Source organism: Melospiza georgiana, chromosome 23, assembly GCF_028018845.1.
Source record: "Melospiza georgiana isolate bMelGeo1 chromosome 23, bMelGeo1.pri, whole genome shotgun sequence".
NCBI lineage: Eukaryota > Metazoa > Chordata > Aves > Passeriformes > Passerellidae > Melospiza > Melospiza georgiana.
Genome location: NC_080452.1, coordinates 3,907,410 through 3,935,000, shown reverse-complemented (window position 1 = coordinate 3,935,000; position 27,591 = coordinate 3,907,410). Strand labels below are relative to the sequence as shown.

The 27,591-nt window shown below is 61.5% G+C and overlaps 3 protein-coding genes, 1 non-coding gene and 1 pseudogene across 5 annotated transcripts; 4 read left to right on the top strand and 1 right to left on the bottom strand.

The window, feature by feature from the left end:
• The window catches only part of LOC131093009 (actin-associated protein FAM107A-like), a 5,287-nt pseudogene extending 4,543 nt beyond the window's left edge, over positions 1-744 (bottom strand).
• Positions 669-2,714, top strand: TMEM167B (transmembrane protein 167B). Of its 2 annotated transcripts, XM_058039848.1 has the most exons (3): positions 669-752; positions 1,311-1,442; positions 2,019-2,714. In XM_058039848.1, exons 1-3 carry the CDS (start codon positions 743-745, stop codon positions 2,099-2,101), a joined length of 225 nt encoding a protein of 74 aa, XP_057895831.1. In that variant the 5' UTR covers positions 669-742; the 3' UTR covers positions 2,102-2,714. The 2 variants fall into 2 exon arrangements, with proteins under 2 accessions (XP_057895831.1, XP_057895829.1); XM_058039846.1 differs by lacking the exon at positions 669-752 and having other exon boundaries at positions 1,082-1,442.
• Positions 2,715-3,242: 528 nt separating this feature from the next.
• Positions 3,243-3,546, top strand: LOC131093039 (small Cajal body-specific RNA 2). Its single transcript, XR_009115533.1, has one exon. It is a non-coding gene; the product is annotated as a small Cajal body-specific RNA 2 (non-coding RNA).
• Positions 3,547-5,794: 2,248 nt separating this feature from the next.
• On the top strand, positions 5,795-19,198 carry ELAPOR1 (endosome-lysosome associated apoptosis and autophagy regulator 1). The gene is made up of 22 exons (XM_058039706.1): positions 5,795-5,946; positions 8,034-8,154; positions 9,155-9,347; positions 10,407-10,554; positions 11,084-11,164; positions 11,414-11,519; positions 11,597-11,746; positions 12,097-12,185; positions 12,258-12,435; positions 13,033-13,161; positions 13,244-13,334; positions 13,415-13,520; positions 13,598-13,735; positions 13,838-14,092; positions 14,708-14,881; positions 16,393-16,558; positions 17,204-17,300; positions 17,376-17,477; positions 18,038-18,164; positions 18,232-18,410; positions 18,491-18,656; positions 18,859-19,198. Exons 1-22 carry the CDS (start codon positions 5,848-5,850, stop codon positions 18,925-18,927), a joined length of 2,964 nt encoding a protein of 987 aa, XP_057895689.1. The 5' UTR covers positions 5,795-5,847; the 3' UTR covers positions 18,928-19,198.
• A 741-nt stretch (positions 19,199-19,939) lies between these two features.
• SARS1 (seryl-tRNA synthetase 1) lies at positions 19,940-27,322 on the top strand. Its single transcript, XM_058039956.1, has 11 exons — positions 19,940-20,132; positions 22,167-22,237; positions 22,397-22,477; positions 23,019-23,177; positions 23,635-23,778; positions 23,921-24,076; positions 24,833-25,054; positions 25,466-25,595; positions 26,428-26,585; positions 26,672-26,801; positions 26,876-27,322. Exons 1-11 carry the CDS (start codon positions 19,997-19,999, stop codon positions 27,028-27,030), a joined length of 1,542 nt encoding a protein of 513 aa, XP_057895939.1. The 5' UTR covers positions 19,940-19,996; the 3' UTR covers positions 27,031-27,322.
• The last annotated feature ends 269 nt before the right edge of the window (positions 27,323-27,591 follow it).

Genomic DNA, 27,591 nt, shown 5'->3' with positions numbered 1-27,591 from the left:
TGGGAGATACAGGGAATTACTGGGCGCACTGGGGGTCAACTGGGAGACTTATGGGGGATACTGGGATGGGGATTGGGTGGCACATGATGTTACTGGGAAGGACTGGAATACTAGAGGCATTGGGGAACCTGGGGGTTACTGGGGAGGACTGGCAAGGACTGGGATGGAGGACTGGGTGCTTGGAGAGGGGGCCTTAGGGTTAGACTGGGAGTTACAGGGGAGCCTGGGGGTCAGATTGTACTGGGGGGTTACTGGGATGACTGGAACTCACTGAGGGCTGCAATGGAGACTGGTTACACGTGGGTGGTACTGGGAGGACTGGGGCATACCGGGGGCTGCAGGGTTATGGGGAGATTGCGAGTTGCTGGGAAATCCGGGGGTCACTGGGGTGTGGTTGCACTGGGGAGGTACTGGGAGGACCGGGGATTACTGGGAGTACTGGTGGGTTACTGGGAAGACTGGAATGGGGACTGAGTGCACTGCGGGACACTGAGGGGTCACTGGGGACGGGATGGGGGCTGTTCACACTCGGCCGGGCGCACCGGCAGCTCCCGCAGCGCTCGGGTCACCGGGGCTGCTGGGCCGCACCGGGGCGGCAGCGCACCTTCCCGATAGGCGCTCCATTGAGGCCGCCTGCTCCTCAGGATGCGCGTCGCGCGGGTCGGCGCTCGGCTGGCCGTGCCTGTCGCCCGCTTCCGCTGTCGCGTCGGCGCCGCGGGGGCCGGGGGGGTCCGGGGGCGCCATGACCAACGGTGGGAACGGGGGGCCCAGGGCTACCGAGGGGGGCCTCGGGACAACCGGGGCCGGCATAACCGATGCTGGAACGGGGGAACGAGGGGTTGTGCAGGGTCCTGAGGCCACCATGGCTGGTGGTGGGAACTGGGGAGTGGAGGGGCCGGGGCGTCCGGGCGGGTTCGGGGCCTCAAGGACCATGGAGGGAGGGGGGTACGGGGGGTTTTGGGGGTTCCGAAGGCGGGGGGCCTGATGGGGCACCGTGGGGAGAGCACTCAGGTACCGGCGGGCGGCGGGGCAGAAGGGGCTGATGTGGGGGAAGTACTGAGAGAGAGGAAGTTTTGGGAGGCGGCTGGGAGACTGTGACGCTTCGGGGACGGGGTACTGGCGGTTCTGAGTGCCGTCGGTGGGGACACGGGCAGTGTGAGTCCCTTTCGGGGGGATCCCGGGGAGTCTGCATCCCCTCATAGGGGCCGAGATGGGAGGTTGTTCACACGGAGTGTGGGGGTCTCCTTGCAGGGGGGTTGGGCAGGGGCCCGGAGTTCCCCCTGACCCCTCCCCGACCGATCTCCCCGCAGTTTATTCCCTGGACGGGCTCCTGGTGTTCGGGCTGCTCCTGGTTTGCACTTGTGCGTACCTGCGGAAGGTGCCCCGACTGCGCATCTGGCTCCTGTCCGAGCGCAGGGGCATCTGGGGAGTCTGCCACAAGGGTGAGGGGCACTTGGGACACTGGGGTATGGCGCGGGGGTGCTGGGAGCGCTGGAATGGGGCACTTGGAACACTGGGGTACAGGATGGGAGTGCTGGGAACACTGGAATGGGGCACTTGGAACACTGGGGTACATGATGGGGGTGCTGGGAGCACTGGAATGGGGCACTTGGAACACTGGGGTACATGATGGGGATGCTGGGAACACTGGAATGGGGCACTTGGAACACTGGAGTACATGATGGGGGTGCTGGGAACACTGGAATGGGGCACTTGGAACACTGGGGTACATGATGGGGATGCTGGGAACACTGGAATGGGGCACTTGGAACACTGGGGTACAGGATGGGGGTGCTGGGAACACTGGGGTCGGGTCTAGGACAGGAGCATTTGGTCCAAGATGGGGACACAGAGATGTGGGATGGGGGTTTTGGGGTCTGGGATAGGAACACAAGGATTGGGAATGGGAACCGTGGGGTTTGGGATGGGAACATGGGGTCTGGGATGGGCTCACAGGGATTCAGGATGCATCTGGGATGGGGACATGGGGCCTCACCCCATCCTTGTCCCACCCACAGCTGCTGTGATTGGGACCCGCCTGCACGTGGCTGTGTCCATGTCCTGTCTTCTCATGGCCTTCTACGTCCTTGTGGGAAAGTGACCACATGGAGACCTGCTGGCAACCTGAGAGAGCCCTGGGACTGACTAGAGATCCTGTGACTGATTCCAACAATCCCACTATGGACCAGAGATCCTGGTACTGACCCCTGTGTCCCAGTACCAACCAGAGACCCCATTGCTGACCCTGGAGACCCTGGTACTGATCCTGAAGACCCTGGTACTGACCCTGAACCACCCCTGGTCCTGCCCTTGGCAGCAACCTGGATCCTGCATGTGGCAACCCAGGGACCATCATGGCCCATCACCCTCCTTGAGCCCACCAAGGGCAACTGTGAGGGCCAACAGAGCACCTTTAGACTGTTGGAAAAAGATTTCTCGTTAATTCTGTAGAGAAGTGGGTGAAGGGACCCCCGGGACTGGGGGACCCAGCTCTGACTTGTGAGCCCCTTCTCTTGATGCTGAGCAGCGTGCTGGTGAGACCATGGCAGGCTCTGGGGGCCTGGCCGGGTCCCCCCTGATCTGTGGGATCTTCCTATGCCCCTGCAGCGTGGGGGGCCCTCAGGGGGGTCTCCTGCAGCGGGGGGTTGGTGACGCCCCCGGGTTGTAAATATTGGACCACCACATGCAAATAAAGTGGGGGTTCCTCTGTGGCAGTGCTGGCCTGGGGGTCCTGTGGGGCTGGGGGGGCTCCTGTGGAGTTGGTGCCCTGCTTGGGGGTCCTGTGGTGTGGGTTGAGGGTCCCACTGGGTGTGTGTGAGGAGGTCCTTGGAGGCTGCCTCCCATGGGGTGGAGGGCTCCTGTAGTTATGGGTCCTGGGGTGAGGAGGATTTGTGCAAATAAAGTGGGGGGGTGGGGGGGCTGTGGGGTGGGGAATGCTGATTGGAGCCTCCCGGCCCGGTTCATCCAGCTCTCTGGGGCCGGGAGCGATACAGCCCCTCAGCGAGGGGCACGGAGGGCTGTGCCCTGCCCGCGGTGAGTGTGCCCGGCCCCGCCTGCCGCCCGTCGCTGAGCCGCCCGTGTGCCCGGGAGACGCGGGCGGTGCTCGGCGGCGCTCGGCGGTGCTCGGCGGTCCTCCCATCGGCCGGGGGCGCGCCAGAGCTCTGCGCCGCCCTTCCGGCGTGCTCGGCGCGGCTGTGGTAGATAAAGGGCCGGAGCGGAAGTGGCTGTGGCTGTGCGCGCGCGTGTGCGTGTGTGTGTGCGTGTGCGTGTGCGTGTGTGTGTGTGTGTGTGTGTGCGTGTGCGTGTGTGTGTGTGTGTGTGTGTGTGTGTGTGTGTGTGTGTGCGTGTGTGTGTGTGTGTGTGTGTGTGGCGCCAGCCACCCTCCCTCCCTACACGTTGATCTTATTCGATCGGCCGGGCCCCGCCGGGCCGAGGTGAGAAGAAAGCGCCGCGAAGCCCTCGGGCGCTGTGCGGCTGGGCCGGGCGGGATGAGTCGATCAGATAGGCGAGGCCACGGCCGCTGAGCGCCCTGCGATTCTGACCCGCGCCCACGTCTGCAGCCCCGGGGCCGACACCGAGCCGCTCCCGACAGCGGCGGAAGACGAACCGCCCCGGCCTCATCCCGGCCCAGCCAGCCGAGCCCCGCGGCGAGGCGGGAAACGCGCCCTGCCGCGGGCTCCGTTCGCGCTTTGCGGGCTCCGTGCCGGCAGTGCGGGGCCTGCACGCTCCGTGCCGTGCTGGCGGTGGTTCACCGGGCCCTGCAGCTGTGTGCGGCACAAAGGCTGTACGCGGGGCTGTCGTGGCACCGTGCCGCGTCTGTGAGCTGAGCGCGGACCTTGCTGGCCCCGCGGGACACCGGCGACTCATTAGACCTACGAGCTTCATGCAGCACGGCCTCTGTGTTTTATTGGGAGTGTGTGGGGATGGGAATAGCCGTGATGGTGACAGGATGGCCACAAGGGGACAACCATGGTGAAGGCTGGGGGATGGCCATGGTGACAAAAAGAGTAGCCATGGTGCTGCCAAAGCTGTGATTGTAACCAGGAGACAGCCCCTGTGGAAACTGGAAGAGTAGCTGGTAACAAGAGGATGGCCACGGTGATAACAGGAGGACAGCTGTGGTGATACAAGAGGATGGCCGTAGTTATGCCAAGGGGACAGTAAGGGTGGGTGACTGAGGGATGGCTACAGTGGTGACAAGAGGATGAGCCTGAGAGGACAGCCACAGAGGTGAAAAGGGGGCGGCTGTGATTCTGGCATTACTGGGAGAAGCAGCTGCGGTGGCTGCTGATGGTGGCCTTGCTATGGGGAGAGGGCCTCTGAGAGGAGGTCACCAGCTTAATGGTGCCTGGCAGGCTTCATCTGCCAGGGTGACACTGTGGATGCCGTAGAGCGTGGCCACCCCATGCCACTGTCTCTAGCTGTGGCACAAGTAGGCGTGGGGTTGTCCCCATGCTGCCATAGGGACAGGCATGTTTCCTTCCTGTGGCCGTGTCCTGCCCGTGGTACTTGCTGGCATCCCTGTGTCACCACAGATGGACATGTGTCACTAGTGTTCTCTAACCCACAGGGTGACCCTTTGCCACCAGAGTTGAGACCTCGGTGTCACCTTAGCAGCTCTGTCCCTCATGTCCTCTTGTGCCTGTGGCCCCCATATGCCCATGTTCCCCATGTCCCTGGTGTTCCCGTGTTGTCCATAGCCTTCATGTCCCCCTGTGTCCCCGATCTCCCTGCGTTCCCATGTCAGCTGTGTACCCAGTGTCCCTCTGCAGCCCCTTACCAGCTGTGTTCCTACGTCCCTCATGTTCAGATATCCCCTGTATCCCGTGTCCCTCGGTGTCCCCTGTATTCCCAGTGTCCCTGATGTTCCTGTGTCCCCCGGGTTCCTCTGTCCCCTGTACCCCCTATGTCCCTCATGTCCTCCATGCCCAGGATATGCAGCCACATGTGTCCCGTGTCCTGTCCCCAGTGCAGTGGGGCTGGCCCGGCTCCGTGAGGACATGGCCTGAGGGCACACGAGTGGCACCCAGTCTCCGGTGGGGTGGAGGCAGCTCCAGGCTGCGGGGGCTCTTGACCGCCCCTCGCCGTGTCCCGGTCCGCCCCCAGCCCCGGGCGGCGGGAGGAGGGGCTGTTCCGGGGGCGTGGTGCCCCGCGACGGTCCCGGTGCTGCTCCTGGCGTAACATTCCCAAATCCGTTCCCGAGGATAAATTCCCGATGCCGTTCCCGGGAGGGCGTTCCGGAGATCACATTCGCAGTCCCGTTTCCGGGGATACGCTCCCAAGGATGGGGCGGTTCCCGGCGGCGTTCTCACGGATAGCACTCCCGGTGCCGGCGCCCGGCGCCGATCTCAGGATACCATTCCCGGGTGTAACCTTGGCCGTGCCGTTCCCGGGAGTTCCCTTCCCGTGTCTCTATTCCCAATACCGATGCGCGGTGCCATTCCCATGAATAATATTCTCGATACCGATTCCCGGTGCCGCTCTCATGGCAAGCGTTCCCGAAGGCGATGCCAGTTGCCGTTCCAAGGGAGTCTGTTCGTGATCCACTGCCCGTTCCCTTTCCCTGGGGCGATGGCCCGTGCCATTCCCACCGTTCCCGGTGCCCGTTCTCGGAGGTGCTGCCCGGTGCCGTTCCCGGGGGTTCTGTTCCCGGTGCCTGTTCCCGTTCCCGGGGGCGATGCCGGTGCCGTTCCCGGGGGTTCTGTTCCCGGTGCCTGTTCCCGTTCCCGGGGGCGGGGGCAGGTAGCGGCAGGTGCGCGGAGGCCGGGCCGTTGGCGGGGGCGGGGCAGCGGCGCCGGTGCTCGCACCGGCCGAGCTGCCGCCGTTGCCGCCGCCGTTGCCGCCGCCATGGCCGGTACCGGAGCCCGGTGGATGCCGCTGGCGCTGTGTCTGGCTGTCACCGTGTCACCGGGACGCACCGGAGAGCAGCTACACGTCTGCAAGGAGGTACCGGCACCGGGAATGGCGGGGGGCGGGGAGGATGGGGGTGGGCAACCGGTAACACACCGGCCCCGCTGCAACCACCCCCGAATTCTCCCCGCACACCGATGAAACGGAGTCCCGGAGCACGGGAAGGCCGCTCCCTATGAGATGGGGGGGACAAGGAGGGGACAGGTGGGGGTCGGGCATCCCGGTGGCACCGGGGATGGGGTGTCTCCTGTAGGGGGGAGGGAGTGGCCGACCTCCTGGGGGCCCAGGGAGCAGTCTTTGCTCCCAGTGGCTCGGCCAGAGCCCGACGCTCTCCTTTGGGACCCCAACTGGTGTCACCCTACCATGGTCCCTAAGTCCCTACCCCTCAGACACATTGGGGTCTCCCTGAGTGCTGCTGGGGGGTGACAAGGAGCAGGGGGGGGGCAATCCCAACGGCCACGTGTCATTCCCAGTCCAGCACATGGTATTCTGTGAAGAAAAACTGTCACTCACCAGCATCTGTCCACCTTGGGGACAGCGGGTGAACCCCCAAATGCTCTCCCTGGGTTGTCTGTATTGCCCCCCTCCCCCCAGTTTTCCTCCCCCCTCCTCAGACCCGCGTCTGCTTTTAATCTGGGCCAGGATTTTTTTTTTTTTTTCTCTGATCCAATTATTTTTGTCCGTGTTCCATGATCCAGAGCTGGAAACAATAGACTGGGGCTGGCACCTGCCCCAGGAGCGATCAGTCCCCCAGAGGAGGTGTCCCCTGTCCTTACAAGGGACAGCCCTTCTCCCTCCCCTGGCCAGAGCAGAGTTACAGTGGCAGTTTTGGGTGCCCTCCACCCCCAGAGCCACCCTGGGGCTGAATTAGGTCAATTTATGTAGATTTAATGAAAACATGGAAAAGTTTAGGAAGTGAAAAAAAAATGCCCTCTCCCCAAGGAAATCCCTCAGGACTGAGAGTAATGTGGTAGTTCAGGGCTGCTGAAAGTTGGAGTGACCCTCCGGGTACCCCCAGGGTGGTGGGGACCTTTCTCCGTGTCCCCATCCCAGGGCCAGGGGGGTTCCATGCTGCCTGTACATGGGCAGGGGGTGCTGCAGGCATCTCTCTGTCCTCAGTTTTCCTTCTCCACCCCCCTTTTACCTCTCCAATCCCTTTTTCCTCTTATCCCCCCCCCCATCCCCCTCTTATTCCCCCCCCCCCCCCCCCATTGCTGTGTTTCCAGCTGATGGGAACATCAAAGCAGTTGTTTTCTCATCAACCTGCCACGCTCCAGCAGCCGCCGGGAGCACTGAAGCCACAGCACCGGCTCTGACACCTCAGCGCTGCTGCGGGGGGTGGGGAGCTCCCCTTGTACCCCAAACCCCAACACCACCACCAGATGTGTCCTTCACCCTGCCCACGCCGTCTGTCCCTGGCGTCTCCTCACCGGCCTTAAGGCAGTCCCAGCTCGGTGCAGTGGGAGGATGGGGGGGTCACGGTGCCTCTGCTGTCTCCAGCACTTCCTGGTTCCTCCTGGTCCCCCCTGTGCTCCCGCCCTGTGCCCGGGCTGCTCCCCGGCTGGATCCGGGTTGTGCCACAGCTGTTTGATGAGCAAAGTGTGTCACAGCCGTGCCAAGGGGCGGGACAGTGCCATGTGATCCCAGGAGCATGGAGGGGGCGCAGGGGTTCCCCTTCACACCAGGGAGGGGTGCAGGGCTGCTGCTGCTCCAAGGCTCCTGGGCAACCCCAGCCAGATCATCCCCCCACGCACAGCACCCCCATTTCCCAGCGTCTTCTCAAACTGCCCCCCCCTCCTCCTGCCACAATGCTCCCCCACTCTGAGCATCCCTCTGGTCCCCAGCTCCCCTCAATCCAGAGCATCTCCCCCCCAAATCCACCCCCATTTTCCAGGATCCCCCCCCACACTGAACTCTCCCCTGCCCCAGTATCCCCCCACTCTGAACGCCCTCTCAGGCCCCTCTCTCCAGGCCCTGGGCACCACAGGACATTGCCACACCTTCACTCAAAACCATCCCTTGAAGGCACTGCTGGGCCCAGGGCCAGCCCCTGTCAGGGAGCAGAGGGTGCAGGGGCAGCCCGGGGCACAGCTCCCTGCACGCTCCCTCTGTGTCTCCTGCAGTCCGAGTACCACTACGAGTACACAGCCTGTGACAGCTCAGGATCGCGCTGGAGGGTGGCTGTACCACACACACCTGGACTCTGCACTGGCCTGCCTGACCCTGTCAGGGGCACTGAATGCTGTAAGATTGCCACCAGGAATGGCTAGGGGTTAGGCTGGGGGGTGGGAATGGCAGGGATGGGAAATGAGGGCGAGGGGAGGGAGAGAGTGGGGAGACAAGCACAGCCATTGTTGGCTCCAGTGCAGGCAGGAGGATGGAATGGGATCAGTGGGATGGTAGAAGAGCTACAAGCACTGGGATGGGATGGAATAGGAATCACACACACAGCAACTCCCTGGGATGGGATGGGATGGGATGGGAGGGATGGGAACCACACACACACAGGCATTGGGATGGGATGAGACAGATGGGAATCACATGCACACACAGATAGGATGGGATGGGAATCACACATTAAGTCAAGGAATGGGAATCACACATAAAATGATGGAATGGGATGAGAGGAATGGGAATCTCACACACTGGGATGGAAATCCCCTCATCCCACACATGCACCAGGACAGGATGAGCAAGATGAGCACTCACTCAGCTGAATGGGATGAGAGAGATAGAAATCCCACACACATAATGGGATAGGATGAGATGGGAATCCCACACATGGGCACTAGGACAGGATAAGAGGGATGGAAATCATACATAGACATGCATGAGGATGGGAGGGGAATCACACACACAGTCACCAAACGGAATGAGAGCCATGGCAATCTCTCCACACACACATGCACCAGGATGGCTGAGAAAGGTGAGAATCCCCCTCACACAAACTTACCAGGAGGGATGAGCAGGATGGGAATCCCAAACACATGCCCCCCAAAGCCTGGAGGTGCCCCGGTTCCATGGTAGAGTGTTACATCCTGCCTGGATTGGGCAGAGCTGGGCATCAGGTACCAAAACCCATGGATGGGGGGGTTGCCTTTGTGGAGTGGTAAGAATTGGGGATCCCAGCACCTCCAACAGTTGGAGCACTTGGAAATGCAGAGCTGAGGGTGATGAGGCTGTAGCGGCACCAGGAGGATTGGGAGTGACCATCCATGCCCTGTGCCCCCGTCTCCATTGGCAGCATTCTCCTGCAAGGCGGGTGAGTTCCTGGAGATGCAGACGCAGACGTGCCGGCCCTGCGCTGCGGGCACCTACTCGCTGGGCACCGGTGTCCGCTTCGATGAGTGGGACGAGGTGCCCCATGGCTTCGCCAACGTGGCCACCAACCTGGAGGTGGATGACGGCTTTGGTGATGCGGCAGAGAACTGCACCGCGTGAGTCACGGTGTCACTGCTGTGACGCCAGCACACGGGCACCTGGCCTGTCAGCACTGGGTGCGGGGCACAGGGAGCAGGGTGGGTGTGACACCCCTGTGCATCCATAGCGCCCCTGTGCATCCAGTTGCCCCGACACCCTTCTGTCATCCTGCCCTGGGAGGTGACACCAGCAGGGCATTACAGGGGCACCCTGGTCACAGCAGGGGAACACCTAGCAGCATCCCCCATTCCCCAGAAGTGGCAGGACCCCAACCCCATGGGACTTCCACATCAATATTCCTTGGGAACAGAGCACCCATGGAGGTCCCCAGAGCTCCTATAAGGGTCTCTAAAGGACCCATGGGGGTCCTCACACCCCCGTGCCACCAGCGAGAGCCTTTTCTGCTACAGTCCTTTGATTCTCACTAGCAACCCCTGAGCTCTTTTGGTTGTGCTGCCAGCCACCAGACCCTTGCAGTTGTTGCACAGCCGTTAAACATCCCACCAGCAGCCACAAAACCTTCTTACGTGCACCACAGCCACCAAGGCCTCTCAGTTGCACCAGCAGCTGCCAAGCACTCCCAGTTGTTCCGCTGCCACTGAATTTCCCACCAACTGGTTGTACCAGCAGCCACTGGTATACAACAAATACCAACAGCCACCAAACCCTCCTGGTTGTACCACACCACTGAGCCTTCCCAGTTGTACCAACAACCAAGAAACCCTCCCAGATTTACCAACAACCACCAAGCCCTCAGTTTTACTGGCACCACCACGCTGCTCCATTGATGCCCCTCTTATGCATTGCCTACTCCCAGTAGTGTGTTCCTCATCCAGCCACATTCCCAGAACAGGGGGACCCCATCCTCTTCTCCTTGCAGTCCACACTCCACACGGCTCTCAGAGAGCCGGGGGATTCTCCCGAGGGAGATGTGGCTAGCCCTTGCCATGTCCCTAAGATGTGCCCAAGCCCTGTGCCCCCCATTTCTCCCCTGCTTCCTGGGTACCCTCCTAGCTGTCCCTACAATCCTTGTCCTGCCTGCCAAGTGTTGTGACAGGATATACCACTTGCCCCAGGTCAACGTGGGTGCCACTGGGGGACTACGTGGCCTCCAACACAGATGAATGCACAGCCACCCTCATGTATGCTGTGAGCCTCAAACAGTCGGGGACTGTCACCTTCGAGTACATCTACCCTGACAGCAGCATCGTCTTCGAATTCTTCGTAGGTGACGGGGACAGGGGTGGAGGATATGGGTCTCTGGGGACATGGGAGGGTCCTTGGGGGCATGGGAGGGGTCTCTTGGTACATGGAGGGGTCCATGGGGATATGGGAGAGGGTCCTAGATGGCATTAAGGGTCCCTAGGTACATGGGAGAGGTCCCTTGTGACCTGAGTGGGTCTGTGGAGACTCCTCAGGGGTCCCTGGAGACGTGGAAGGAGTCCCTGAGAACATGATGTGCGTCTCAGGGGACATGGCAGGATCTCTGGTGGATGTGACAGGGGTCTCTGGGGACATGGGGAAGGGGACCCTGGATATATGGGAGGGGTCCCTGGGAACATCATGGGGATCCTTGCAGACATGGAGGGGTCCCTGGTGACATGAGGGGAGCCCCATGGGATATGGCAGTGGTTCACGGAGACATGAGGAGGGGTTTCTAGGAATATGGAGGGTCCCTGGGAGCATGGGGGTGTGTCCATGGGGACATGCAGGGTTCCCTGTGAACATGGGGTCCCTGACACTCTCCCTGCAGGTGCAGAACGACCAGTGCCAGCCCACGGTGGAGGAGTCCCGCTGGATGCGGACAACAGAGAAGGGCTGGGAATTCCACAGCGTGAGTGTTCGGCGGGAAGTGACACCGGGGGGAGGTCCCTCGGTGCTGCCCCGGCGTTTCTTGTCCCTCCCGTGGGACGAAGATGCTCCACGAGGCTGAGGAGGGGGCGATGGGTGGGGACAGACGGGGGTGCCGCACACCCCCCTCCACTGGTGGCCGCCCCCTCCTCGGCAGCGGGATCCCCCACCCATGGTGCCAAACCCATCCCTGGCAGTGGGATTACCCAATCCCATGGGATCCTTCTCCCAGGTGGAGCTGAGCCGTGGGAACAACGTGCTGTACTGGCGGACCACCGCCTTCTCCGTCTGGTCCAAGGTGCCTAAACCGGTGCTGGTGAGGAACATCGGCATTACAGGTGGGTGGGGGCAGGAAGGAGGGTCTCGGGGGTCGTGCACCCCCGTCCCCGCTGCCTGAGACTCCTCCCGCTCTCAGGGGTGGCCTTCACTTCGGAGTGCTTCCCCTGCAAGCCCGGCACCTTCGCCCCCGCTGCCGGCTCAGCCGCCTGCCAGCCCTGTCCCGCTGACACCTTCTCTGGCAAAGGGGCCACCGCCTGCCAGCCCTGCGACCCTGACACCTACGCCGGTGAGAGGGAACACCCGGGGGTCCCCCCGCCCAGAGCTGTCCCTCTAGTATTTGACCCTGGGAAGGGAAGGGGTGATCTGGGGAGCAGGTGTGACCTGACATCCCCTGGTGGCGACGGTGTTGGCACCCCTGACAAACCTGACACCTACGCTGGTGAGGGGGGACACCCTTAGGGGTCCCTTTGTCCCCGCAATCTGCACTGCAGGAGTGGCCCTGGGGGAGGGAGAGATGATGTGGGAAGTAGGGAGCACCACTTGGCTGGGAGGGAAGACAAGGACACCCCGCGTGGTGGGAGCAGCGCTGGGGTCCCCGGGCTGTGCTGGCTCACCCGCCGTGCTCCCCCTCGGCAGAGCCCGGCTCGGGGTCCTGCAAGCCACGCCCGCCCTGCACGGACAAGGATTTCTTCTACACGCACACGGCCTGCGACGCCCGTGGGGAGGTAACGCAGAGGCAGCCCGGGGTGGGCCCCCTGTCCCCCGTGTCCCCCCCAGCTCACCCGCTGCCCCGGCAGACCCAGCTGATGTACAAGTGGGCAGAGCCCAAGATCTGCAGTGAGGAGCTGCCGCAGGCGACCCGGCTGCCATCCTCGGGGGTCAAGACACGATGCCCCCCCTGCAACCCTGGCTTCGCCAAAGGCAACAGCAGCACCTGCCAGCCCTGTCCCTATGGCTTCTATTCCAACGGCTCCGGTAAGGTGGCCCCGTCATTGTCCCCAGGGCGTGACTGGGGCAGCCTGAGCTGCTGGGGGAAGGTGGATGCCACTCCTGTGCAGGGTTGTCCCCTCCTGTCCCCATGGCTCCAATAAGGCACCCCCACCACTGTCCCCAAGGAATAACTGGGGTCTCTGGGGCTACCAGGGGGACGTGAGTGCCACCTCAGTGCAGGGTTGTCCCATCCTGTTCCCATCATTGTTCCAAAGTGGTGACCAAGGCACCCAAAGCTGACAGAGAGAAAAGTGGTACCACCTTGGTGCAGGGCTGTCCCTATGTATCCAGTAAGAACATCCCAGTTATTGTCCCCAGTAAGTAACTGGGATCCCTGGAGCTGCCTAGGAAGATGGGTGCCATCTCAGTACAGAACTGTCCTCTCCTGTCTCCACCATTGTCCCCAAGAGGTGGTTACCAGGTCATCCCAAGCTGCAGGGAGGGTAATGTGGTACCACTCTAGTGCAGGGCTGTCCCCTCTTGTCCCCATCACTGGCCTCAAGGGGTAAGCAGGGCACACCAAGCTGACAGAGGGGGAGGTGGGTGCCACCCCTGTGCAGGGCTGTTGCCTTCTCTCCCCAGCCTGTCTCAGTTGCCCAGAGGGCACTGAGCCAGTGCTGGGCTTGGAGTACAAGTGGTGGAACGTGCTGCCCCCCAACATGGAGACCACCGTGCTCAGCGGCATCAACTTCGAGTACAAGGGCATTGCAGGTAGTGCCAGAGGGCTGTCCCTTCCCTGTCCCTGGCTGGGGCACGGCCAGGGACCTCTCTGAGTGTCACTGCACCCCTGCAGGCTGGGAGGTAGCTGGGGACTACATTTACACGGCAGCTGGAGCCTCTGACAGCGACTTCATGATCCTCACGCTGGTGGTCCCTGGCTTCAGGTGAGGTGGGGGCCACCACCAGGGAGCAGGGGGGACACAGCCATGGAGCAGAGCTAGCAGTGTCCCCACACTGTCCCCAGCCCTCCAAGCCCAGTGCTAGAGGACACAGAGAGCAGGGAGGTGGCCAGGATCACCTTCGTTTTCGAGACGCTCTGCAGCGTTGGCTGTGAGCTCTACTTTATGGTGGTGAGTGGGGAGACACAGCAGTTTGGGGGGGGGGGGCACAGTGAACTTGGGTGGTGCCACCTCCACCGTCCCCACAGGGTGTCAACTCACACACCAACACTCCGGTGGAGACATGGACAGGCTCCACAGGGAAACAATCCTACACCTACCTGGTGGAGAAGAACGCGACCATGAGCTTCACTTGGGCCTTCCAGCGCACCCCCTACCACGAGGCGGTGAGGGACAGGGGGCCCTGCTTTGAGAGGGCTGGAGGGCCCCCACTTTGGGGGATCTGGGGGAGGGTGGGGGGCAGATGGTGATGGTGCTCTCGGTGCCAGGGCCGGCGGTTCACCAGTGATGTGGCCAAGCTGTACAGCATCAACGTCACCAATGTGCAGGGGGGGGTGGCCTCCTTCTGCCGCCGCTGTGCCCCCCAGCCCACTGGGTCCTGTGCCCCGTGTTCCCCTGGCAGTGCTGTGGACCCCAGCTCGGGCACCTGCCAGCCCTGCCCGCCTGGCACCTACCTGCGGGGCCACCCCTCCGACGGGACGCCCACCTGCCACCCCTGTGGCCCTGGCACGCGCAGCAACCAGGTGACTGGGGATGGCAGGGGGTCCAAGTGTCCATAAATGTCCCCATGGGTGATGCCAGTGGGCCCCAGAGGAGTGACACCAGCCTCCCCCAGAGCCAGGATGTCCCAGATGGTGGCACTGGCTAGCACCAGGAGGGTGACACCATCACGGGTGGGTGACACGAGCCTCCCCCAGTCATCCTGGGTGCATGACACTGTGTCCCCATGAAGGTGACACCAGCCCCTTACCGCCATTCTGGGTGGATGACAGGATGGGTGGCAGTGTGGGTGACTGTTTAACCCAGAGTGGGTGATGCCTGCCCCCCTTGGCCATCTCCAGGGAGGTGACACCAACCCTGTGGCAATCCTGGGTGGATGGCAAGGTGGGTGACAATGTCTAATCCTGGGTGGGTAATGCCAGTCCCCCAGCTGTCCCCAGAGAGATGACACCAGCCCCTCCCAGCCATTCCAGATGGGTGACAGTATCTGACACTGGTGGGTGGCAGTGAGTGACCCTGGTGGGTGCCACTATGGCCCTGCTGTCTCTCAGGGGTGGTGCCAGCTCCCCAGAGTCCCCCACAAGGGTGTCCCCAGTGGGTGGCATGGCCATTCCTGAGCTCCCTGTCCCTGTTCCCAGCTGCGATCGCTATGCTACAACAACTGCAGCCTGGCACTGGCACTGCCAGGCCGGATGCTGCACTTCGAGTTCCCGTCGCTGGGCCAAGGTGCTGGGGTGGGCACAGGGCCCGGCTTCACCCCCAAAGGGCTGCGCTACAGCCATCACTTCCGCCTGAGCCTCTGTGGGCACCAGGTGAGAGACGTGTGGGCAAACACGTGTGCACACATGGGAGCACACCCAGGGGTGGGCACAGGCACACGAGTGCAAACACAGGCACGTGGGTGGGCACTCAGGAGAGTAGGCACACATGGGCAGGAGGCCATGGAAATATGCATGGCAGACATGGGAACACACCTGGGAAGGCACACAAGGGCACACACAGGAGAGCAGAGGATCATGCATGAATGTATGGGAACACAACTGGGCTCATGGGGGGGTGGTCATAGGAACACAAGGGCAAACACGAGCACACAGGGGGTGTGTGCACTCACAGGCACATGGGTACAAACACGAGCACACGGGGGGTGTGTGCACTCACAGGCACATGAGTACAAACACGAGCACATGGGGTGTGTGCGCTCACAGGCACATGGGTACAAACACGAGCACACAGGGGGTGTGTGCACTCACAGGCACATGGGTACAAACACGAGCACACAGGGGGTGTGTGCACTCACAGGCACATGGGTACAAACACGAGCACACGGGGGGTGTGTGTGCACTCACAGGCACATGAGTACAAACACGAGCACACAGGGGGTGTGTGCATTCACAGGCACATGAGCACAAACACGAGCACACAGGGGGTGTGTGCACTCACAGGCACATGGGTACAAACACGAGCACACAGGGGGTGTGTGCACTCACAGGCACATGGGTACAAACACGAGCACACGGGGGGTGTGTGTGCACTCACAGGCACATGGGTACAAACACGAGCACAGGGGGTGTGTGCACTCACAGGCACATGGGTACAAACACGAGCACAGGGGGTGTGTGCACTCACAGGCACATGGGTACAAACACGAGCACACAGGGGGTGTGTGCATTCACAGGCACATGGGTACAAACACGAGCACACAGGGGGTGTGTGCATTCACAGGCACATGGGTACAAACACGAGCACAGGGGGTGTGTGCACTCACAGGCACATGAGTACAAACACGAGCACACAGGTGGGCACACAAGTGGGTGGGCACAAGCACGAGTGCAAAGATGGGCACAATGGGTGGGTACTCAGGAGGGTGGGCACAGGAACACAGGTGGGCACACATGGGCAGGAGGGCTCACAAATACACATGCACACATGGGCATGTGCATGGGCGAACACGGGCACACACCTGGGCACACAGACGGAATGGGGCATGCAGGTGGGCAGACACAGACACACATGTGCATATGTTCTCGTAGTCATGCAAACACAAGGACGTGTATGCAAACACACATTCCCACATGCAGGTGTGCAAATACAGGTGTACATACTGTCACACTTGCACATACACACCCGCCCACTTGCGCAATCACTTGTGCACAGTCACACAAACACACCTGCACAGTTGTGCAGACACATGTGAACACTCATGTAAACACGTATGGGCACTTGTGCAGCCACACCTGTACACCTATGGCCCTGCACACACAAATGCCAGTCCCTTGTACACACAGTCTCACTCCACACACGTGTGTCCTGTATGTCCCCACAGGGCAGGAAAATGGCCTCATGTGCTGACAATGTGACGGCGGGTCTGGGGGCCCCTGCCCGGGTGGTCACCTCTTATGTGTGTCAGGCCATTCTGGTACCCTCCGATGTCACCGGTGCCCGCGCAGCTGTGTCTTCTCAGCCTGTCAGCCTGGGTGACCACCTGCTGGGTGAGCAGGGAGGGAGGGGGGACACCCCTGGGGCACCGGGACACCCCGAGGTCGCTGAGACACATGGGCAGGACAGACACTGGAACATCTTGGTGGCACTGGCACACCAACACTGGGACTCCTCAGGGGGACTGGGACGCATGTGTGGGACAGGAACTGGAACAACCTTGCAGCACTGAGAGTGGGACACCTTGTTGAGACTAGGACAGCCTGGTGGCACAGGGACCAGGACATCCCAGTGGCACTGAGAGTGGGATACCCTGGTGGGATTGGGGCACTCTGCTGGGACTAGGACACTGGCACTAGGACATTTCAGCAGCGCTGGCATACCTTGGTGCCACGGGGACACCCCAATGGGACTGAAATACACCCTGGTGGGATTGGGACACTACAGAGCACCTTTTTTGGGATTGGGACATTGTCACTGGTATATGTCACTGACAACCCCAGTGGGACTGGGACACCATGGTGTGACTTGAGACATGCTGGTGGGACTGGGACACTGACACTGGGACACCCTGTTGGGATTGGGATATCCTGGTGGCACTGGGACACCCTAGTAGGACTGGGACCCTCTGGTGGCACTAGGACACTGGGACTGGAACACACCCCAGTGGGACTGGAGACACCCCTCTCTCCCTGCAGGTGTCACCACCAGCTCCGTGCTGGACGGCATCGTGTCTCCCCCAGAGCTCTTCCCCCCCAGCCACCCTGACCTGCCTGACATCATCTTCTTCTTCAGGTGCAGGCAGGTGACAGGGGGTTGACACCCACACTGTACCCCACTGTCCTCCTGACCCCCCATGTCCCCTGGCAGGTCCAACGACATGACACAGCCCTGCAGTGGTGGCCGGGCCACCACCATCCGCCTACGCTGTGACCCCCTGCGTGTCGGCATTGGCACCCTGGCTGTCCCGAGGTGGGGAGGGGACACGGGGAACCCCGAGGGGGGTTTTGGGTGAACAGCATCTCCTGCTGTCAGGGTTGGGAATATCCCTGGGGTGGTTTGCTTTGGAGACACCATACTCACAGTGTCAGTGTCCCTCACTTTGAGGCGTCACCCTGGCTGTTCCCAGGTGGGGAGGGTGGGGCGGTGGGACACTGGGGACACCAAGGGGGGCTTAGGGGTCTCCCAAAGTGACCCAAAACAACATCTGCTGTCATGGGTGGGCATGTCCCTTGAGGTGCTTTGCTCTGGGGACGACACTGACATGGCGTCAGATTCCCTCACCCTGAGGTGTCATCCCGGCTGTGTCACGGGCGCCCTGCGTGTACTCAGGTTGGCAGTGATACAAAGGAGTTCCCGGGGGAGGTTTGGGAACCTCCAAGATCCCCTGCTGTCATCGGTAGATACTTTGGAGCGCTTCACTTTGGGGACACTGCTGTCATGCTGTCCCGACCCTGGGGTGTCACCTTAGCTGTAATCCCCACTTTGGAGTGTCTCCGTCACCTGAGCCCCCCCTTTTTGTCCCTCCCCAGCAAATGCCCCGAGGGCACCTGCGACGGCTGCACCTTCCATTTCCTGTGGGTGACGGCCGAGGGATGTCCCCGCTGCTCCAGCTCCCACCACCGCCCCATCGTCGGCGCCTGCATCGGCGGCGTTCAGGTACCGCCCCGTGCCCCGGGCTGGGCAGCGGCTCCTGCGGCCCCTGAGCCCCCTTTCCCCCCATCAGAAAACCACCTACGTGTGGCGGGAGCCCCGGCTGTGCCACGGCGGAGACGGCCTGCCGCCGCAGGTGATCCAGGCGTGCCGGAGCGTGGATTTTTGGCTAAAAGTGGGAATTTCCACTGGGACGGGCGTGGCCGTCTTGCTGGCCGCCCTCGCCGCTTATTTCTGGAAAAAGACTCAAAAGTGAGCAATTAGCGGCGGGTTTTGGGGACACGGGGGCTAGCACTGTCACGGGGAGGTGATGGCACCGCCTGCGTTCCCAGGTTGGAATACAAATATTCCAAGCTGGTGATGGACGCGGCGGCCCGGGAGACCGACGCGACGTCGCCCGATAGCTGCGCCATCATGGAGGGGGAGGACGCGGAGGACGAGCTGCTCTTTGCCACCGAAATGTCACTTTTTGGAAAACTTAAAGCCCTGACGGCCAAGGTGAGGGGTGGGGTGGGCGGCGGAAACAACCCTGGAGCAGCCACCGCAAAAGCCGTGGTGGGGGTGGGATTTGAGGATGGTCCGTGCCTCAATTCCCCACCCCGGGGGTGCTCCGGGCCTCAGTTTCCCCACTCCAAGGGGGGCTCTGTGCCTCAGTTCCCCACGCCGGGGGGCTCCGGGCCTCAGTTTCCCTACCCCACAGCGGATGCCGGATGGATTCGACTCGGTCCCGCTCAAGACCTCATCCAGCAGCACCGATCGCGAGCTGTAAGAGGACGGGGGGCACCCTCGCATCCCGGAGCCCTCCCGGGAGCTGTGACGGGCCGGAGGGGCACCCACGGACACCCCGGCCCCGGACAGCTGTGAAGGGAAGGGGGGGTACCCACGGCCCATCCCCTGCGCCCCCAACGTGGCCTTAGGGACCCGCTTCGGACCGGAGCCTCGTTACGGCTTTTGTACGTGTGTCCCCACTCGTGCCCCCACCGTGTCCTCCCCATCCCAAGCACCTAAAAATGCCAAATACAGGAGTGGGGTTTGTATAAGGGCTCCATGTGTGTGCGCACACGGGGGCGGGGGGACACGCCTAAGGGATGCGGGGAATTGAGCGTGGGCATCAAAAATGGGTGGGGTGAGGATGTGGGGGTGTCCGCAGGGTGTCACACGCGTGGGAGTGGGTACCTAGGGGTGGGGTGAGGGAGCAGCGGAATTTTGACTTCTATCTGCACGCCTCCTCATGGGGGAAGTGCTATAGGGTCCCCCAAATGGGTGAAGGCACCAGAACCCCGCCGGGACCCCCAGGGAGGGGACAGTGGGGTGACATGGGGTGACGTGGACGGCCACAGTCGTGCCATGGGGCGCTGTAGAGAGGCATGGGGTGGCTTTTGGGAGCCCCAAGAGCAGAGGGGTGCGAGGTGTCCTGGGGTGGGAGATCCGCAGAGCCCACCAGTATGCCTGCGATGTGGCTGAGGAACCCCAGGAATCCTCGGGGTGCGAGGGCGGAGACCCCTCTGGCGGGGGGGCTCAAGGATGCTCGGACCGCTCGGGCCCCTCCAGACCGCGCCATATCCTCCCCAAACCCTCTCAACACTTCCCGATACCCCCGTCCGGCCGCTCTGCCCGGGCCTGCCGGCCCGCCGGAAGTCCCTCACGGGGGTCAGGGCTGCTCGGGCCCCTCCCCATCGCCCCCGTGCCCCGCCCGCCCGTCCTGCTGCTCCTCCTCCCGGCCGCCGAGGGGCGCTGCTGCCCCCCGCCCCACGGCCGCGGCCACGCCCCTTCCGCGCACGCGCGCGGAGCAGCTGTCCCCGCCGGCGCTCCCGGTGCCGCCGCCGCCATCACCCGTCATGGTGCTGGACCTGGACCTGTTCCGCGCCGACAAGGGCGGAGACCCCGCCATGGTGCGGGACATGCAGCGCAAGCGCTTCAAGGACCCCGGGCTGGTGGATGCGCTGGTGCGAGCGGACGGCGCCTGGCGGAGGTGTACGTGGGGGTGGGTGGGTGAGGGGAGGCAGCCTCCGGGCTGGGGGACCCCCTTGTCACACGCGGGCGTATCTCCGCTTCCCGGTGCCTTTCCACCCACCCCGTCAGCCTGGTGACCGCTCCGCAGGTGGTAGGAACTCCCCACCATTTCCCCTCCTCGGGGATGAGGGATCCCCTAAGGGTCCCTCTCTCCCTCCCGAGGAGCTGGAAGCGGCCCCCACGCTGATCCCCGAACCTCCTCGATGGGGTGACCTTTCGGGAGGTCTTTCCCATCCTCCCCAGCTGTTTGTGTATTCATCCCCAACCCTCGGGGATCACCTCGGTGGATCACTGCCCTGTGGGACTGGATCCTGTGGGTAGGTCGCGGCAGAGACCGAGGGCCTGTCCCTGGGCGGATCCCCCTCGTCCCTAATTCCAGGGGTTGAGGTGGGAGAAATTCTCCCACTAGACCCGCCTTCTGTCCTGCCAGGCTGGGAGGCAGATCCCAGGTTCCCCTTGGCCCGGACTTGGATCCCGTCCCATTGCGATCCCCAGGGATCCGCTCCCTGCATTGCCGCAGGATGCAGCTGGGCGGGGGGAATCCTAGACAGTGCCACCCCCAGATTTGGGGTACACCCACACCTGGGCGGCTTGGGGGGTGGGGGGCAGGAGCCCCCTCCTCGTAGCTCCCGGCGGGATATGGGGCAGCGGGAAGCGCATCCAGCTCCGTCAGTGGGTGCCGGATGTGGGGAGGAGTTGGAGAGCGGCAGGAGGAGTGGGTACCCCCGAACCCCGCCTTTCCTAGGGCCCCCCAGCATTCCATTGCTGCGGAATGAAAGCGGCACTTGGGGCTCCTCTTTAATGCGTTTGCCCTGATGTCCAAGGGGTCACCCCCTTCCCAGCCCCCTTCCCGCGGGCTCCGTGTCCCCAGGACGGCGGTGCTGGAGAATGGCGGGTGCCTGCAGGGTGAGGCAGGCTGGCGGGTCGTGCTGGCTGATGCAATCCCGCGGCGCCGGTGCGCGGAGCCCGTGCTGTGTCCTGTTGGTGTTCCCTGGTTCTGGATCCCCTGGGACTGATCCCTCCTGCTGATTGGGGTGGCGCGTTCTCAGCGTAGGTGCCCCCAGTTTGAGCTGCCCCGGGTCCTGGGCTCTGCCCTTACCAGCCCTGGGCTCACAAAGGGGGAACATCCATGCTCCCCTCATCCAACACCCCCTGAATCTCGTTATTGGGGCCTCAGATCCCAGGGTCTGCTCAGTCCTTAGCAATCCCATTCCGCTGAGGGAGGTGTCTCATCACAAGGTGGGGTCCCAGCACAATGCGGGGGTCTCATCCTAACAGGGAGGTCCCAGCACGGGAGGCTCTGAGCCTGTGGAGGGAGGGATGTTATCCTGGCATGGGTGTCCCAGTGCAGCGTGAGAGGGATCTCATCCTGGTGTGGGGGTCCTAGCCCAGCACTGGGGGGTCCAAGTGAAGTATGGAGATCCTATACTGATGTGGAGGGTCCCATCCTGGTGGAGGGATTCCCATTGTGGCAGGGTGGTGTTCCCAGTCCAGCATGGGGGTCACAGCCCAATGTGGGGGATCCTAGCATGGGATGGGGATCCCATTCCAGTACATTGTTCCCAGCCGGGCATGGGACTTTCACCCCAGTGTGGGGGACCTCATCCCCTCATGGGGGTCCCAGTGTGGAGGTCCTATCCTACTGTGGGGGTCCTAGCCCAGCACAGGGATTCCCAGTGTAGGGTTCTCATCTTGGAGTTGGGGTGTCCCATCCCAGCGGGGTTCCAGCACGTCATGGAGGTTTCCAGCCTGTCATGGAGGTCCCAGTGCAATGTCACTCCAGGTGTTTTCCAGTGACATCCCTACTCCTTGCAGCTCTGCTCCACACGATCAACCTCTGTCCTTCCAAAAACCCCAGGGATGGTGCCTGTGGATATTCTGGGAACTGCCATCCCCCCTGCTGCTCCCATGGGGGCTCCATATCACCTCTCTGAACCAGATGGGGGCCCCAGCCCTTCTCTCAGTCCAGGTGACAGCCCCTGCCTTCCTTTCCAGGCAGGTTTCGTGCCGACAACCTGAACAAGCTGAAGAACCTGTGCAGCAAAACCATTGGGGACAAGATGAAGGTAGGACACGAGTGCCCTGGGTCACCTTGAGGTGGGACATCACCAACTGGTGACATCTCTCCTTCTCCCAGCCCTCCAGTCTCTCCCTTGTGTCACTGAGGGATGTTTTCCCACTGGAATTTTTAACTCTCTTGAGGTTCCTTTTTCCTCTTGCTGCAGAAAAAGGAGCCAGTAGGGACGGATGAATCTGTACCAGAGAGTGCACAGAACCTGGATGAACTCACGGCTGATGTCCTGGGGGTGAGTGAGACCCCCAACTCCCTCCACTGTGCCTACAGTTTGTCCAGAGCTTTGCCTGGAATTGCCCAAATTGGTGGCCTAAAGTGCCAAATGAGGGGGGCCTGTTTCCCCAGCTGGGAGGATCCTTTATCTCTCATTCCCACACCACCAATAAGTGACTCTTCCTCAGTGTCCTTGGTCTCCCCAGCATCACCCCTGTGTCAGTCAAGGGCTGATCCCTGGGAATTTGAGCAGCCTCAGTCCTTCTGTGTCCTCAGTGTGTCCCTCCCTGCCTACTTCCTTCCCAGTTTGATAGTCACTCTGGTTAATGGATGCAATGCTGGCTGCCACGGGAGCAGCTCAGGCCTTCCAGATTCCAGCTTGTCACCCCTTTATCCTTTCAGGCTGTTCTTGAGTGTGTCCAGCCCAGGGACCCACTCCAGAATATGTGGATGGTCCAGAATTCACCATGCTGGGCCCAGGATTCCCTGTGCTGGATGAACAGGACCCTCTTCCCAGTGGTCTTCTCTCTCCCCCACCTCATCCAGAGGTCTCTCTGCAGTGTCTCCAGGTATCCCAGATAAAGAAAATTCGGCTGCTCATTGATGAGGCCATCCTGGAGTGTGACTCCGAGCGCCTGCGGCTGGAGGCTGAACGCTTTGAGAGCCTCCGGGAGATTGGGAACCTCCTCCACCCCTCTGTGCCCATTAGCAACGACGAGGTGGGACACGGGAAGGGAGGTGGGGCTGGGTCAGAGGGGCTAGGAAGCTCACAGTGGGAAGCAGGGGGCTCCCAGCAGGGGATCCCCCAAGCCTGTCTGGGTGGGCGGGTGAGGGAAATCTGCATGACAAGCCAGCATTTCCCACCGGGATCAGACAAAGAGCAGCTCAGACAACACTGGGCACACCATTGTTGGGGGAATTCATGGGAAAGGCGCTTACTGTGGTGAGGACAGGGTCTCCCTCTGCTGCCTCCATTCATCCCATGGGAATATTTTTGCAGAGGGAGCACAACTGGGGCAGGCTTGCTGCCAAGTGGCTGCACAATAAGCTACAGGCTGGAGTTTGAGCTCCCAAAGTGGGCCCAGTGTGGTTCAGGGGCTGGTGTCACAGCATTCCAGGGCACTGAGGAGGTGACAGGCTCCTGCTTCTCTTTTCTCCGGGTTCCTGTTCCTGCAGGATGTGGACAACAAGGTGGAGCGGGTGTGGGGTGACTGCAGCTGCAGGAAGAAGTATTCTCATGTGGATCTGGTGGTGATGGTGGATGGCTATGAGGGGGAAAAGGGCGCTGTGGTGGCTGGCAGCCGTGGCTACTTCCTTAAGGTGAGAGCTGTGACCCCGGAATGATTGGGTTCAGAGGAACGAGGAGGAGCAAGGGCCTTGGGTTCTCCTCCCCTGGGGTTGATGATGGACCCTCTGAGCAAGGAGTGGCCCAGCTGAGTGTGTGTGTGACCCTTGTTCCCAGGGCCCACTGGTGTTTCTGGAGCAGGCGCTGATCCAGTATGCGCTGCAGAGCCTCCGTGCCCGGGGGTACACCCCGGTGTACACCCCCTTCTTCATGCGCAAGGAGGTGATGCAGGAGGTGGCCCAGCTCAGCCAGTTTGACGAGGAGCTTTACAAGGTAAGGGATCACTCCAGATTTGGGACTTGGAAGCAAGCACCCCAATGGGACTGTGGAGAGGGAGGCAGCAGGGTCCCCTCTGCCCTGGCAAGCTTGTGGTGGTGGCAACAATGGTAGTAGTGGTTCCTTCCCCTCTCTGTGGGATCCATCTCCATGTTGTGATGGTGATGATGTGACAGGGAGATGGCTTGTCTTGGGGGTCCACCTCTGTGGGAAACACCTCCGTGGGTGACACTGCAGTAACAAGGAGGTGGTTCATCTTGGGTCCATCTCCATGGGTGACACACTGTGATGGCCATGAAGTGACAAGGAGATGGCTGGTCTCCCGAGTCCATCTGTCCATCTCCATTGGTGACGTGTGGTGACAAGGATGTAGCTTATCTCTAGGGTCCATGTTTATGGGTGCCACATGATGGTGATGAGGTGGCTCATCTTTGGGATCCATTTGAACAGGTGACACATGATGGCAGTGCAGTGACAAGGAGATGACATGCCCTGGGGGCCATCTCCATGGGTGACATAGGTGACAAGGAGGTGGCTTGTGATGGTGATGATGTGACAAGGAGGTGGCTCATCTCTGGAGTCCATCTCCACGGGTGATACAGGTGACTCGTCCCTGCCATCAGCCCCTTTGAACGACCAACAAACTCCCCCTGTGATGAATTCCTAAACCATCTGGTGCTGGAAAACCTCCCTGCTGGTCTCTGGAGGTGCAAGAGCAGCTAGAAGAAGGCCGGTGGCTCATGTCCCCTGCAGGTGATTGGGAAGGGCAGTGAGCGGGCGGAGGACAGTTCCATCGATGAGAAGTACCTGATCGCCACGTCCGAGCAGCCGATCGCCGCCCTGCACCGCGACGAGTGGCTGCGGCCGGAGGACCTGCCCCTCAAGTACGCGGGGCTCAGCACCTGCTTCCGCCAGGAGGTGGGGTCCCACGGCCGGGACACCCGCGGCATCTTCCGCGTCCACCAGTTTGAGAAGGTGAAGGAGCGGTCCCGGGAGGAGTGTGGGATGTACTGAGGGTTGCTGTGGGGTTCCAGTGGGAATTCAGTATGTTCCAGTGGAAATTCATGGTGTATCTGGTGCCACTGCAGCATACCCGGCAGGAATTCAGGGTGTACCCATTGTCACCGTGGTATACACCCCAGGAAGTTGGGGTGTATACCCCATGTCACTGTGGGGTTCCAGTGGGAATTCAGGGTGTACCTGGTGTCACTGTGGGGTTCTGATGGGAACTTCGGCTATACTTAGTGTCACTGCAGGTTTCCAGTGGGAATTTGGGGTGTACTGGGTATCCCTGTGGGGTTGCAGTAGGAATTCAGGCTGTACCGTGGGGTTCCTGTGGGAATTGGAGCTATACCTGGTGTCACTGTGGAATTCCTTTTCCTGCAGATTGAGCAGTTCGTCTACTCCTCCCCCCATGACAACAAATCCTGGGAGATATTTGAGGAGATGATGGCCACAGCTGAGGAATTCTACCAGTCCCTCGGGATTCCCTATCACATCGTCAACATCGTCTCAGGTAGGGGCTCCTGTGCCACGGGGGGTTGAGGGGGGCCCTGACCTGCTTCCTGCATGGCAATTTCTTGCCTCTGGCTCATTGCTGTCCCCAGCCTGAGACAGAGGAAGAGAAGGGGACATTTTGCTTTCTGTGGAATCCTCAGCCTTGCTCTGGGTCCGTGGGAATGGGTGTGAAAACTGCTGTGATGGATTGTCCCTGCTGTCCCTTCCAGAGGGACAGTTGGAGTGTCCCAGCTCCTCCTGGAAATGCTCACAGGAAAAAGATCTGGTTTAAAAGCTCCCCGTGGCTGAGCTTTATCCCCTTTATCCCATTGGCAGAGCAAGAACCCCACATCCCCACTGTTGAGCAGAAATCCCTCATTCCTGCGTCCAAGCAGGAATCCCAGATCCCTATGGCATAATCCTACATCCCCATAGTCAAGTGCGAAGCCCATGTTCCCATAGCTGAGTGGGAATCTCACATCCACAAAGCTGAGAGAGGCGCCCACATTCCTGTGAGTAAGTGGGATCCCCATATCCCCATGGCACAGCAGGAACCCAGTGTCCTGTGGCTGAGCAGGAGTTCCCCATCTCTGTGTCTGGGCAGGACTCCTACACCCCCATGTTCCCATGACCAAACAGCATGTGGCTTGTTGACCCTGTGGCCAAGTGGGTACCCCACATTTTCATGGCTGAGACGTAACCCCACATCACTATGGCAGAGCAGAAATCCATGGTGGATTGGCACCAAGCTGCTGGAATGACTTTGGAGGCTTCACCCTACACTCTGCCCCAGGACAGGAAAATCCAGGATGGCAGTGGGAGCCCCCCACTCAGCACTGTTCCCTCTCCAGGCTCCCTGAACCATGCAGCCAGCAAAAAACTGGATCTGGAGGCTTGGTTCCCTGGCTCTGGCGCCTTCCGTGAGCTTGTCTCCTGTTCCAACTGCACTGACTACCAGGCTCGGCGCCTGCGCATCCGCTATGGCCAGACAAAGAAGATGATGGACAAGGTGAGGCTAGTGGGCATAGGAGAGTTCTTCCTGTGTTCCTGTGCTTTCCCCATGTCACAGGTGTCCCCTGTGTCCCCCTACCACAGGTAGAGTTTGTGCACATGCTGAATGCCACCATGTGCGCTACCACCCGCACCATCTGCGCCATCCTGGAGAACCACCAGACCCCTGAGGGCATCCGCATCCCTGAAAAGCTCCAAAACTTCATGCCTCCAGGTAACATGCCCCTGTGCCTTCCCCATCCCCTGCTTCTTGGCGGGGAGGGTGACAGTGATCCCTTGTCCCCCCAGACCTGCGGGAGCTGATTCCATTCACCAGGCCGGCACCCATTGAGCAGGAGCTCTCCAAGAAGCAGAAGAAGCAGCAGGAAGGAGGGGGCAAGAAGAAGGCAGGGGGGGGACGCGATCAGGTGCTGGAGGAGCAGATGAAGAACATGGAGGTCTGAGGGTGTCCCCCTGCACCCCAAGGACTTTGAGGGCCTCCCAAGTCATCTCACCTTCATTGCCAGGCTGTGCCCTTCATCATCGTCTTTGCTTGGAGGGGAGTCACCGTCTGTCCCCCCTGCTCCACAAAGAACTGACACTGTCAGGGCGCTGCCCTCTCCCTGTGTGTCCCCCTTACCCTGCTGAGTCGGGCTGCGATTCCCCTGTGTCCCCCTCATGCTGAGTGGTGCTGGGGACCCCCGTGCCCATGTAACATGACCCTCCTCCGTCCAAAATAAAGCCAAGAGCTGCTGAGCTGTGTGTTCTTGGGGGCTTCCGAGGAAAGAATGGGGGGGGTCCAGCCCGGGGAGGTGTCTCCGTTGCACACCACCCTTCCCCTCCCCCCGCACCTCCCTCCTCCCCGTTCTCCCTCCCTCCTGCGAGCCCCACACAAAGCCCCAGACAAAGCTCCTTTGTGATGCTAAGTGGGGCCGAGGGCCCCCAGCCTCAGCCTCAGCTGCTGCTCGCCCCCCGCTCCGGGGTGGGGTGATACACGGGAGGGTTGCCCCCTTTGCCCCCTTCCG